The sequence below is a fragment of the Octopus bimaculoides genome, chromosome 8 (assembly GCF_001194135.2).
Source record: "Octopus bimaculoides isolate UCB-OBI-ISO-001 chromosome 8, ASM119413v2, whole genome shotgun sequence".
NCBI classification, from domain to species: Eukaryota; Metazoa; Mollusca; class Cephalopoda; order Octopoda; family Octopodidae; genus Octopus; species Octopus bimaculoides.
The window spans coordinates 50,350,832-50,363,997 of record NC_068988.1 but is presented as its reverse complement, the minus strand read 5'-3'; the positions used below and the strand labels follow the sequence as shown (position 1 = coordinate 50,363,997).

General features: G+C 34.0%; 1 protein-coding gene across 7 annotated transcripts in view; it reads right to left on the bottom strand.

Annotated features, from left to right (window-relative positions):
* LOC106880564 (adhesion G protein-coupled receptor L2) overlaps positions 1 to 13,166 on the bottom strand; it is a 472,327-nt gene that overhangs the window by 66,250 nt on the left and 392,911 nt on the right. For all 7 annotated transcript variants that reach the window (XM_052970092.1, XM_052970094.1, XM_052970095.1 and 4 more), the window contains one exon: positions 834 to 943. In XM_052970092.1, the coding sequence (XP_052826052.1) occupies positions 834 to 943 (110 nt within the window). The remainder of the gene's footprint in view (positions 1 to 833; positions 944 to 13,166) is intronic.

Genomic DNA, 13,166 nt, shown 5'->3' with positions numbered 1-13,166 from the left:
CTTACTTATTTCATCAACTCTGAAAGGATGATATGGGAAAGTCAACCTTGGTGGAATATAATAATAATGAAAATAATCCTTTCTACTAAAGGCACAAGGCCTGAAATTTTGGGGGAGGGGACAAATCAATTACATTGACTCCAGTACATGACTGATAATTTATCCACCATGAAAGGATGAAAAGTAGAGTTTATTTCAGTGGAATATTATAATAATAATAATAATAATAATCCTTTCTGTTATAGGTACAAGGCCCAATATTTTCAAGAAGGGAGCTTATCAATTATACTGACCCAGTGATTCACTGGTACTTAATTTATCAACCCTAAAAGGATGAAAGGCAAAGTCAATCTCAGTGGAATATAATAATAATCCTTTCTACTAAAGACACAAGGCCTGAAATTTTGGAGGAGGGGACTAGTTGATTATACCGACCTCAGTGTTTCATTGGTACTTATTTTATCAACCCCGAAAAGATGAAGGCAGTGTCAACCTCAGTGGAAGATTATGATAATAATAATAATAATAATAATAATAATAATAAAGGCTTCAGATCTAAACCAAGTTTCAGTGGAAGGGTATGGGTGCTACAATTGATCCCAGAATTTGGAGTGATACTTTATTTTTCTGACCCTGGGGGAATTAAAGGCAAAGTTGACCTAGGTGACATTTGAAAGAGAAATGATCTTTATGCTACTCCTAAATGATTCTGCCAATTCATTGCCCTAAATAACAACAACAACAACGATGATAATGATAACAATATCTATAATGTGATCAAAATTCACTAATACAATAAAGTCAGATGTAAAAAAATATTTGGGAAAACATACCTTTCTCACATATGTAATGTACCTCAAGGTACTTGAAGGTGCCAGTACAGGGGTCTCCTCCAAATATGGAATTCTCAGCAGGAATTTTACAACTGACACGTCCATCACACCTAGGTGTAGCAGTTAGCATGCCATTAGTAGTCATAGACTCATCAAAAGATGCAATAAAAGGTTTGAAGCAATAGGGGACAGTTGACATGTCATCAAGTCACCTGTTCTCGAGTTTCATTCAAATTTCAATTTCAAATTGTCATAATAATTATAATAAATAATAATAATAATAATCCTTTCTATCAAAGGCATAAGGTCTAAATTTAGGAGGAGGGGAGTAGTTGAGAACATTAATCCCACTAGTACTTAATTTATGGACCCTGAAAAGATGAAAGGCAAAGTCAACCTTGGCAGAATTTGAACACAGAACATAAAAATGGACAGAATGCTGCTAAACATTTTTCCAGATGTGCTAACAGTTCTGCCAGTTCACCACCTTAATAATAATAATAACAATAATAATAACAACATTATTATTATTATTGAATTAATAATTATTATTTTAATTGTATATGTAAGGTATTAGGAAAAAATAAATGAAGTTACAAGACAAAAAAAGAACTGGTAAAATGTAATAGAAATTTGAATGAAACTCCACTTATTTACATGGCAAATAAGACTTCATAAAATCATGTTTTCTTATAGTTTTTATATCATTAATTAATTGTCTTTAAATCGTTATATAAAAGTATAGATAATATCAAGAAAGGCTATGAAAGTGTTTGACAAAAAGAAAGTAAAACAAATGAATACATCAAGAGATTATGTAATGCAGTATCATGACAAATCTTAAAATATCAGTGAAATAAATGTTAAAAAAATAAAAATAAAAGAGAATAAATATGAAAAGAAAATATTTTTTAGTTTGTATTTTACAAATGAACACGTCTGACATACAAAAGATTGAATACACAGACTGTGTACATTGTTGATATTGTCGCTGTTGTCCAACAGTTAACCAATAGACCTATAATATACAATGGCACTTTCATACAAGAAATATACAGATCTACTGAACCAGATATGCCCAGATTTCTGCTGTCAGCTTGAGAATGACATTGCACAGAGGGGAAACAATGTTTGATTGAATGGTGTGTGTGACAGTCTGCACTTGTTTAAACCAGTTTATTGGTCTCTCTGTTTTTGAATGTCTTAAGGTTTAGTAAAGTTCACCATAACAGAATTAAATAACATAGACACTGGTATTATTTTCAATTGAAGCTTAGCAACTGAGCACAGAACCAAAATTAAGTTATTGTGGTTATTAGCTACAAACTTGTAAGGAATAGAAGTGACTGTAGTAAGGAATTGAGACTTCTTTTACATAGTACAGTTTTATTCTTTTATTAGTTTCAGTCATTGGACTTACTCATGCTGGAGCATTGTGCTACAAGAGTATATAGTCACTTACAGTAAGCTCAGTATATTATTTGATATATATTTTATTGATCTTGTAAGAAAATAAAAAAGTTATATTTAGGGTGAAGAGAGATAACTCTGTCAGATAAATAATCGTTTGTTATAGGCACAAAGCCTGAAATTTGGTAGGGACAGGGTAGATGATTACATCAACCCCAGGGCTTAATTAGTTCTTATTTCCTTGACCCTGAAATGATGAAGGATAAAGTCAACTGTGGCAGAATTTGAACAAGAGTTACACAATTTGATCAGTATTTAGTAAGACAATACCTTTGTTGCCAATAGAGCTAATAGCTTACTGAATCTTTTACATCTTGTTCTTACTTTGGCTTCTATGCTTTTAGAACACAAACTCCACGGCTAATTTGGTTACAATTAGAAGCTATCAATTACTTCTAGCAAGCATTCTGAGCATTTTAAAGAATTTCAAGGATGCTGTTACTGATAACTACTCCTTTCTATCTGTACATGCAAAGTCTTCCTTTTCACTCAGCTTGCTCTTAGTTCCACCATACCTTATGCATCCATAGTTTACAATGGATATAATGCATAATTTCTACTTACTTCTGCATATCAAGCATGGTAATGGAAGTCTGTCTTCTTTACTGCTAGGTGTATTTTGAGGTCTCTAGAAACTAGATTTTACTTTTAACATTTGAAATTTCTTCTCTAAACCTTGATAGATACCATTGTTAGGTTATCAGTATACAAGGGTATCTATCCCTGGACAGCCTGTTGTAAATTTTTCTTTCACGACCAAGATAATTATAATAAACAGTAGGAGGATAGAAATTGATAAGACACCTACATCATTATCATCATTGTTTAACATCTGCCTTCCATGCTGGCATGGCTTGGATGGTTTGACAGGAGCTAACCAGGCAGAAGACTACACCAAGCTTCTGTGTCTGTTTTGGCATGGTTTTTATGGCTAGATGCCCTTCCTAAAAGCAACTACTCTGCAGATTGGACTGAGTGCCTTTTGTGTGGTACTAGCACAGGTGAGGTCAGTTTTGGCATGGGTTTTACAGTTGGATGTCCTTCCAAATGCCAACCAGTTTGCAGTGTGGACTGGATGCTTTTTATGTGGCACCAGCAGAGTCACCAAGTAACTTTGAGATGGGAGGGGGAATTGGAAAAGGTGATCTTGAGTTAAATTTTAAGTTGAACTCATTGCTAAATCTCACCTTGCAAACAGCATCTCTGCACATAGCTTACATGGATCTTACACACTGTTTATCTACATCTTTTTGTTTTTCAATGATTACCAAACTGACGTATTGTATCCTGACACAAGCTTTCTCCAGGTTGATAAACGCTAGGTTTAGTAGTTTGCTCTTACCTGAGAACTTTTCTTGTAGTTGTCTCTCTCTCTCTCATCAAGAAGATATCAAGGACACTCCTACTGTAGTTGTGTCATTAAGATGGGCATCAGTGGTACCCCATCCTGGCAAAAACCTAAACTACGACTCATCTAAGTAATTCTTTTCTTAATCAGTTGTTTTATAACTCTGCTATTTTCATAACTTGGTCAGTTTTTTAGAATAGTGTATCTCTGTATGTCATAAAATAAAAATAAAAGGGTTGGTATATTTAGTTTCTTGAGTCTCTGGAATGTCCTGCCTTCTTCCTAATATAGTGGAATGCTCTGTATCATATCCTGTGTTTAAGAGCACTAGTTCTCTGAAGCATTAGTTCAAGGTATTGTTGCTTTGCTTCTCTCCTACTACACTGTACCTTGCGGTTAGCCATTCCACTGATGTTGTTGGTAATTTGCATATTGGGGATACATATTAAGCACTTAACACCATTCTTTGCATTTATATATATATATATATATATATATATATATATATATATATATATATATATATATATATATATACATATATATGTAGAGAGAGAGAGAGAGAGAGAAAGAGAGAGAGAGAGACGACTACATTTTCTTTAGTTTGTCTACCTAAATTTAAATTTGTACACACACATGTATAAGTACTTTATTAATAAGTGGTGTGGTGGTGGTAGTTGAGATAATGGTGTTGTGTAGAGATTGTTATAGTAAAGCTATAACAATATCCATCATCTCCACCTTCATTATAGAGGTTGCGTTCATATCAGAACTTATTTTAGGTCATATGTTAACGATAATATTGGATCCTCCTGTAAGATAGTTTACCTTCCTCAACCATATCCTACCTACCTTGGTTGTGTAGTCTATAAGAGTTCAGATTCTTCTGCAATCTCCTGAATTTGAAACTACTTAATCTGTCAAGCAACATTAGCAACAGGGCCACTAGTCAATGATACTTTAATCAGAAGGGTTGCAAAGTGAAGGGGGGGGGTGATGAAGTAGAAAGGTATATTAATGAATAAACTGATATGCACGTGTGTGTGTGTGTGTGTGTGTGTGTGTGTGCATGATTATGTGTGGGGGAACATTTATTTCTCTTATGAATATAATGCGTGTAGTTAAATAAACATTTATTTATAGATAATGTGTATGTGTGTGGTACTTATATTATTTACAGAGAGAGAGAGAGAGAGAGAGAGAGAAAGAGAGAGAGAGAGAGAAAGAGAGAGAGAAAGAGACTTAACTAGATTATTTTAGAAGAAAATGTATAAACAGAAAAAAAGCAAAAAAAGAGAAAAAGGAAAAAGAAAATGCCATCTATTTATACCAATGTTATCAATGCAAAATTTCAGGGTTAAAGTTGCACCACTGAGTGAAGCTGTTCCTATTGCTAATGATATTCAACCAGCCTTAGGGCTTAGTTTACATATTATTGCTGAATGGTACAATAACATAGTTATTGAATAGCTTGGGAAATTAGAGAGTCTTTATTAGGCCCTGTGGATTGCTAAGATGACTAGAACCAACTGCAGACACTAGGTTATTGCCTCAAACAAGAAAGACACTTTACGCGCTTCTATCTTTTAACTACAAACAATGGATATCATTGATAGTTGAAAGACAAGTATTTGATGATAGGTGGGGCAAAAAAAAAAACAAAAAAAACATGAAATGTAACAGATAACCTTTAAAGAAAATATGTCAGTGAAAGGATTCTTAGTGCTTCCTTGGAAATTTATGTATGATTTCTGAGTGTGAATGTTACTGGACTGTAACTGAAAAGCAAGGAGTTTAAACCTCTCGTTGAATCATTGTATTATAAGCTTAATTAATAGCACTTTGTTATCTATTCAGTGTTACATTATAGAAGTGGAAATAAAAAGAAAACCTGGCTACCAAAACACTTGCTTCATTCAAGAGATACACTCATGCAAATATATAACTTTACTTACTTTTCAAATTATACTAACATTGAAAGGAGATAAATGTGACTCAGTTATGAACCAGTATTATTTGAAGTTAAATGTATGGATATCAACTGAATTGTTACTTCAGGGTGTTGCAGTATAGACTCAAGAGATTAAAACTTTTGTTACCATATTTCTGTTGTAAGATTTAGGAAAACAAAGCTGGTGTTTGGGGCATAAACTAACATGAAATTTCAATATAATGTAGTTCATTTTAAAACAGGAAGTTTGTATCAAGAACCAGGGGTGATCTCAGGCAAGTTGTAATCAATAGGTTTAAATCCTAGCCCTATGGCCATATATGTATATAAATATAGCCATCTGAAGTTAATTTATTGGATTACACAAAACTGAATTATAGTACATGAATCAACCCTTTTACCACTACTCAAATAAACATAGAAATGTGAAGATTCAGGAATTTTGTGCCAAGTGTAAGCTGTATATATATATATATATATATATATATATATATATATATATATATACATATAACTATGACACTTTATGATTACCAATTAAAACTGAATGTAAATATCAATATAAACAATAGGATTAACTTTGGTTGATATTTACCATTCAATTGATTATGAGGAAGCAATATTGTATAAGTTGGAGAGATCATTGTAGTGTGAGTGTGTGAATGCATAAAATTAAAACCATCTGGAGGTATATGGAAAACACAACTGAAATATTAAATATATGAGGCTTAAAACAGTATAAGGGTGTGTCGGTGGTATAAAGTGTGAGTGTGTTGGAATAGAGACTTAGGTGTTAGGTGCATGGCGTCTTTTGTCTGTTAATAGTCCAATCTTCAATCAACTTTTGCTACAACTCATAATATATACAACTTATACTGAAACTACAGATAATTAGATGGGTACACTGATTAGTTGGGCCTCACTCAGTGGTTCTCAGCTATTTGTAGCCGCCTTCCTTTCACTGAATGGCATTTTACAAATGCCCCCTTTACATGCTATGAAGCAAAAAAAAAAAAAGAGGGTGGGGCAATTATTTTAATCAAACAAGCTAATTATGCTCAGTGGTTTATTATCCATATTTTGTTATACTATCCCATCTAACATGTGCTTCGAAATATAATTTTGCATGGATCAGTGCTCTCTCTATCCTTTATGCTAAATTTTTATAGAAATAACTACTCATGCTGGACTTTGGTGCATCATCAGTCATCTTTCTGATAACTCATAAACACAATGCCTTATCTCCATATTTTAATCTGACAAAGATGCTTTTTTGTTTTCCCCGTAAATGTGTTTAAAATATAAGCATCCTAAGTTTAACTCTTTAACATTCAGATTACTCTGCCAAATCTAGTGCTTATTTATTCACATTGCTTTGAATTAATCATGTATTATCTTGTGGCTTCGAGATTTTGGTGATGTGATTGTTTTATTCTTAGAATGACATTGTAGGGTATATGTGAAAGGCTGGATCTGGTCGGTTTGAACATAAAACAAGTAGAATTTTTGGACAGGTTATGGCCGGTTTAAATGCTAAAGCGTTAAATATTTTATTTCTAAGAAAAATCTCAACACCTCTAAAACTTCCCCCACCTCACCCCACTATAGCATTCTTTAACATTTGCTGTTATGCTGTGAGCTCATAATGCCCTCAAGAGGGTGCTACTGCTTAGCTTAAAACCTACCAATCCCTACAACCATTGTTTATCACACACGCACACATACACAAAAGTTGTATATGTGTGAACAAAAGAAAAGAAGGAGGGCGCAATTTTGAAGACACTTAAGGAGTTCCTGTTCACTTCCAACATGTCATCACCCACTCATTCATCACCTTGGTTTTCTATTCTTTCCAGCAGTAGTAGGAGTTGTTCTTTTGGAACAGCACAGTTTTGAAACACCATACAGAAAACATTTGAGATTTGTCATGAATCAATTTTATATAAGTACAGTTAGAAACAATAAAATGAAAGAATAGTAATGTAAATGTTCATTTTAAATAATCATTCACCAACTCAAAGACACCAAATGATGATGATAATAATAATAATAATGATAATAATATAAAATGTTTTAGGTTATCCTTATATAAAAATAGCTTAAGATGCCATGTAAAGATGAAAATATTTTGAACAGGTTTCTTTTGCATTGGCATAGAAAATGAGAGTCAAAGGAACACAAACATTTCTATCATGCAAGCCTATAACATTCCAAGCAATCAGTCAAAGAAAACCTTTCATATCAGGTATTAAAAAAAAAATGAATGGGAGAGGAAGTGGAAAGAGGCAGTGAAGGGGGATGAATTATCAATGACAAATAAATACATGTTCTTTAAAATAACATATATATGAGGGTGGATGCACACACGTGTGTGCGTGTGTGTGTGTGTGCATGCATACTGAAGGGATGTGGTCTAGCAGCTGGGTATTCAGCTCATGATCATAGGGTTAAGGGTTCAATTCCTAGGTCAGATGGATGGCATGCTGTATCCTTGAGCAAGGCACTTCATTTCACATTATTACAGTCTATATAACTGTAAATGAATACCAGCCAAGTGCTGCTACAGCTGTCATATTCTGGATGTGCAGCTAGGTCAAGGAGGAAAGAGGATGAGAGAACGTTTGTGCATACAATATATATATATACAATATATATATATATATACAATATATATATATATACAATATATATATATATATATATATACAATATATAAGTAAATACTCCAGCATCAGTTGCTGCCACAAAATATTCAAGAAATGCTAATGAAGTCTTTTAGAGTGAAGAAGATGGTAGATGAAACTATTCTAAAACAAGAATCTACCTCAGTAATGGATTCTACTTGGTAACAACTTGTACATCCCTATACTCAAAACTAGTTCAATACACTTATTGATGATCAAGAAATAAATCTAATTTTGATTGATACTAAACCATAAACCTTTAAAAAATATAAAAAATACTAAGTCATTCTTAATCTTAATCTAAAATAATGGGATTATATAATCTTAATGATATTGGTAATGCTTGATATTTTAACAGTTTTTCATCATTAACAACAATCAAAATTTGTTTGAAAATTCCAAGAAGTAATGAAATGAGTTTATAGAGTGAATAATAAGAATAATATTTGATTCTTCTCCATTTCTTCTCTTGTCCCAATTGCTTTGCTTTTTTTATCTAGAGAAATTATCAGAAGTAAATCAATGAACTCAAGAATGTAGGAGCTCTAGGAGGTCTTACTTATAGAGTCTTTGGTAAAAACAGGAAATGTAAGAATCAATAATAGAAAAGGTCTCCTAGTGGCTGTAGTCTTAGCTGAATACTTGATCATGTCTGGTTCTTCATATAAACAGGATGTGGTTTACTTAATTAACAAGACCCCCTACATCTCCATATGGCAGTGGTTTGGATTCGAGTTACCATATCTTTGGCCAAAACTTGGCACAAGGCCTCTGAAGACATTGTTGTGAGTGAGACTGAGTGTATATGAAGCTGTGATTGTAAGTATCTATAGGAAATACCATGATGCCAGATCTATAAAAATTAACAACTCTAGATTATTGTCATCATGAAAATACTAATTATAACTTAAATGACATAAATTTTGTAAATATATCTTTTATAATAAATGAAATGGGATTTTTTTTTTTGTAAAGAGTTGATAGTCTGGTCAAAACAATGATCTGTGTAATAGGGACTTCTGACATAAATGTAAGACTTCAGAATTAAAAGAAAGGAGCAAAAAAAAAAAAAAAAATGCTGGAATATTCAGAAAATATAACCTAAATTAGTTTTCTCTAATATACTGATTTAAAATTATGAGAGTACTTTTTAAAGAATTTTGTCAAAAATCTTCAACTAACTACAGAAACTTCTAGATACAACTTGAAAACTAGAACATGGAAATTGTAAATTGTCAAGATTTCAATTTGAGAAACTAATTAACTACATTATTTCAATCCACAGCAGCTGTTATGTGAAACTAGATTTTTACACTTTATCTTTAAAACTGATTATACAAATATCTTTCAGAATATTTCTGTTTTTAAACTCTTAAAATGCATGCCTTATGGCTGATTGGAGGAAGGTTGAAGTAACAGGCTTGATGAAAATGCACTGGTAGGGCAACGTGCAAGATGTCTTGATGTTCAGCGGTTTGGAAAAGTTTTTAGGTGGCAAGCTGGGTGCAATGTTTACCTGCAGTAGCTGGTCAAGACATGAAATTTCACTAAAATTGCTAGATTTCATAAAGCAGATATATTTAAAAGAATAAAAAGGGTAAAAATGAACTGTTTCATTTTATCTTTTGTGTTTCAGTGTCTAACATGTTTTAATCAGTATATTCTCTGATCATCTTCAAGTGCCAGACTATACATATATATAAACACATTCAAATATTTGAGTTCAAATTAAAACTACAGCCTATGAGAATAATTGATTCCACTTAGACTGGTGGTTTATATAATCAGTTCAAATATATGTATAACCAAAGACACACAAAGAAGATCATAGAATATGCTAATTGAAAAGCATTGAAAATAACAAACACAGAAGACATAGTCCTGGGAAATTTGATTTAGCCTTGGAAAGCTAAAACAGCCATTTGATTTGGTTGAAAACGGCAGGTACATGCAAGCGTATGCATATTACCGTTTCATTTCTTACCAAACCAACATCGGTATTTGATTTCTAGATATTTTGGAGTTCCATAACAAGGGTCTCCGCCAAACAACTCATTTGTCACTTTAAATGAACAAGATCGTTTACTTTCACACCTGAGAAAAAGGATGACAATATTGGTAATGGAGACTAAAAATACTGATTAAATCATAAATCATGATATTAAAACCTGGAAATCTTGGAGAAAAACGGAATGTGAAATTATATTTCTTGCTTTTTATTCTTTTTCATGTTTCAGTCATTTGACTGCGGGCATGCTGGAGCACCACCTTAAAGGATTTTAGCCAAAGAAATCGACCACAGGACCTATTTTTTTCTAAGCCTAGTACATATTCTATCAGTTTCTTTTGTTGAACTGCTAAGTTACAGGGAGGGACATAAACACACCAATCATGCTAATGATTCTACCAGCTCCGCCGCCTTAGTGGAACTCCTAATAATAACAATAAGGACAGTGAAGTGGTAAAGAAGTAAATTATGATAATACTAATGATAAATAATTATTTCTGCTATAGGTACAAAGCTAAAATTTTGGGGGATAGAGCAAGTCAATTACACTGACCTCAGTGCTCGGTGGGGGGGGGGGTGATACCTATTTTATTAACCCCCACCAAACGATAAAAGGCAAAGATGACTTTGGAGGCATTTGAACTTATAATGTAAAGGGTCAGAAAGAAATGGCATTAAGCATTTTGTCTGGAGTGGGAACACTTTTACCAGTTTACTGCCTTTATTTATGATAGATAATAAAAACAAAATGAAAAATATAAAAAATACAAAAGATTAAGAACAAAAAAATGTGTATAGTGAGATGGAGTGGGAAAGAGTGTGGGGGGAAGGAGGAGTGAAAAGGAGGCAGAGAGTGAGGGGGAAGGAGGGAATGAAGGGGAGAGTGAGAGGGAAGGAAAGAGAGGGGGGAAGGAGAGAGTGAGACAGAGGTAAAAAGAGAGAGATGGAGGAGATATGTGTGAATGTATGCATGTGTGTGTGCATACGTGTATCCATGCACATGTCCATTTATAAACAACCACATACTTTGTTTAGACATACAAAAACAGACATACTAAGCCTCGCACACAGACACGGTCAACTACTACTGAATCGACAAGATCTAGAGTCAATGATTTACTCTTATGTTTCAAGTAAAGTACCACTCCAATCCATTAATCTTTCCCCGCTCACTTGTCTACTTTTAGAAAGTTCATTACTGTCATCATCATCATCATCATCACCATTTAACATCCATCTTTCCATGCTGGCATGGGTTGGACAGATCAACGAAGAGCCAGTAAGCCAGAGAACTGCATCAAACAAGTAACCAAACTACTTTGGCATGGTTTGTATGGTTGGGTGTCCTGGTACTGGCACTAGTAAGGTCACGAAATAACTTGCAAAACACAACACCACAACTGAGGGAGGTGGCTTATTCTCAATTACTGATGGAGGGAGAGGAACAAATGTCTTGCTATAGAGGAGATACAAAGTTACCCCAGTTGGAGAAGTATATAAAGCTGTTGTTGCATAGCCTTAAAGGGTTTAGACCCCATATTGGTCATGAATGACCATGGGATTGCACCTAGAGTGTTCAACTCCGAGGCACAAGTCCTGACTTTTTTGAAACTGTTTCTAAATGTTTTGATTGTCTTTCAATCATTCTGCCTTGCCTGCTATCCTCGTCCCCCGCACCTATGAAGCATGCTGCACCTTTTGGGAACCACTGACCTAACACATGGTTTGTACTCTAGAAAGTGCATGAAATATATTTGTGTTATTTTGCTCTCTTTAATATATATTCTCTGTATGCTGTGAATCCTGTACTCTTTTACTTGTTTCAGTCTTTTGACTGTGGTCATGCTGGAGCACCTCCTTTAGTCGAGCAAATCGACCCCAGGACTTATTCTTTCGAAGCCTAGTACTTATTCTATTGGTCTCTTTTGCCGAACAGCTAAGTTACAGAGATGTAAACACACCAGCATCGGTTGTCAAGCGATGTTAGGGGGACAAACAGAGACACACACACACATATATATATATATATATACGACAGGCTTCTTTCAGTTTCCGTCTACCAAATCCACTCACAAGGCTTTGGTCAGCCTGAGGCTATAGTAGAAGACACTTGCCCAAGATGCCACGCAGTGGGACTGAACCCGGGACCATGTGGTTGGTAAGCAAGCTACTTACCACACAGCCACTCCTACGCCATTCCTAGTATTTTTCCCCTTTTCCGAATGCGATAAGTTCACATTACCTTTTTTTTTCCTTTTGTTATTACTAATAAGAAGGGAGATGGGGGATACAGGGACAACTCCAATGGGCAATGAACTGTTGACTCTTCAAGTCAGTAGTCCAATAACTTATCAACCAGGCCAGTTGCAACTATTCTACTTCCTTTTACACTAAAAATAAGAAACTAAAGATAGAACCATAATCCTGATTATTAAACATCTCTCTCCTCACATTCACACGATAAATAAAGAATGAGAAATTATTTCCAAATTAGACAGATGGAAAATGACAGTTCTCTAAATATGGTAAGACTTAATGATATTTACATCTAATGGGAAGAAGATCTGTAAAATCAGTTTTCACAATTATGTGTGTATGTATGTGTGTTTGGAGCTGGTGTGTGTGAGCACACACACACACATATATATACATATACACACATATTATCGGTTACTTGTTTCAGTCATTAGATCGCAGCCATGCTGGAGCACTGCCTTGAAGAATTTTTTTGTTGTTGAATGCATCAAGCTCAGTACTTTCTTGTTTTTAAGCATGGTACTTATTCTATTGGTCTCTTTTGCTGAACCGCTAGATTATGGAGATGTAAACACACCAACACCAGTTGTCAAGCAGGGGTGGGGGACAAAAACAG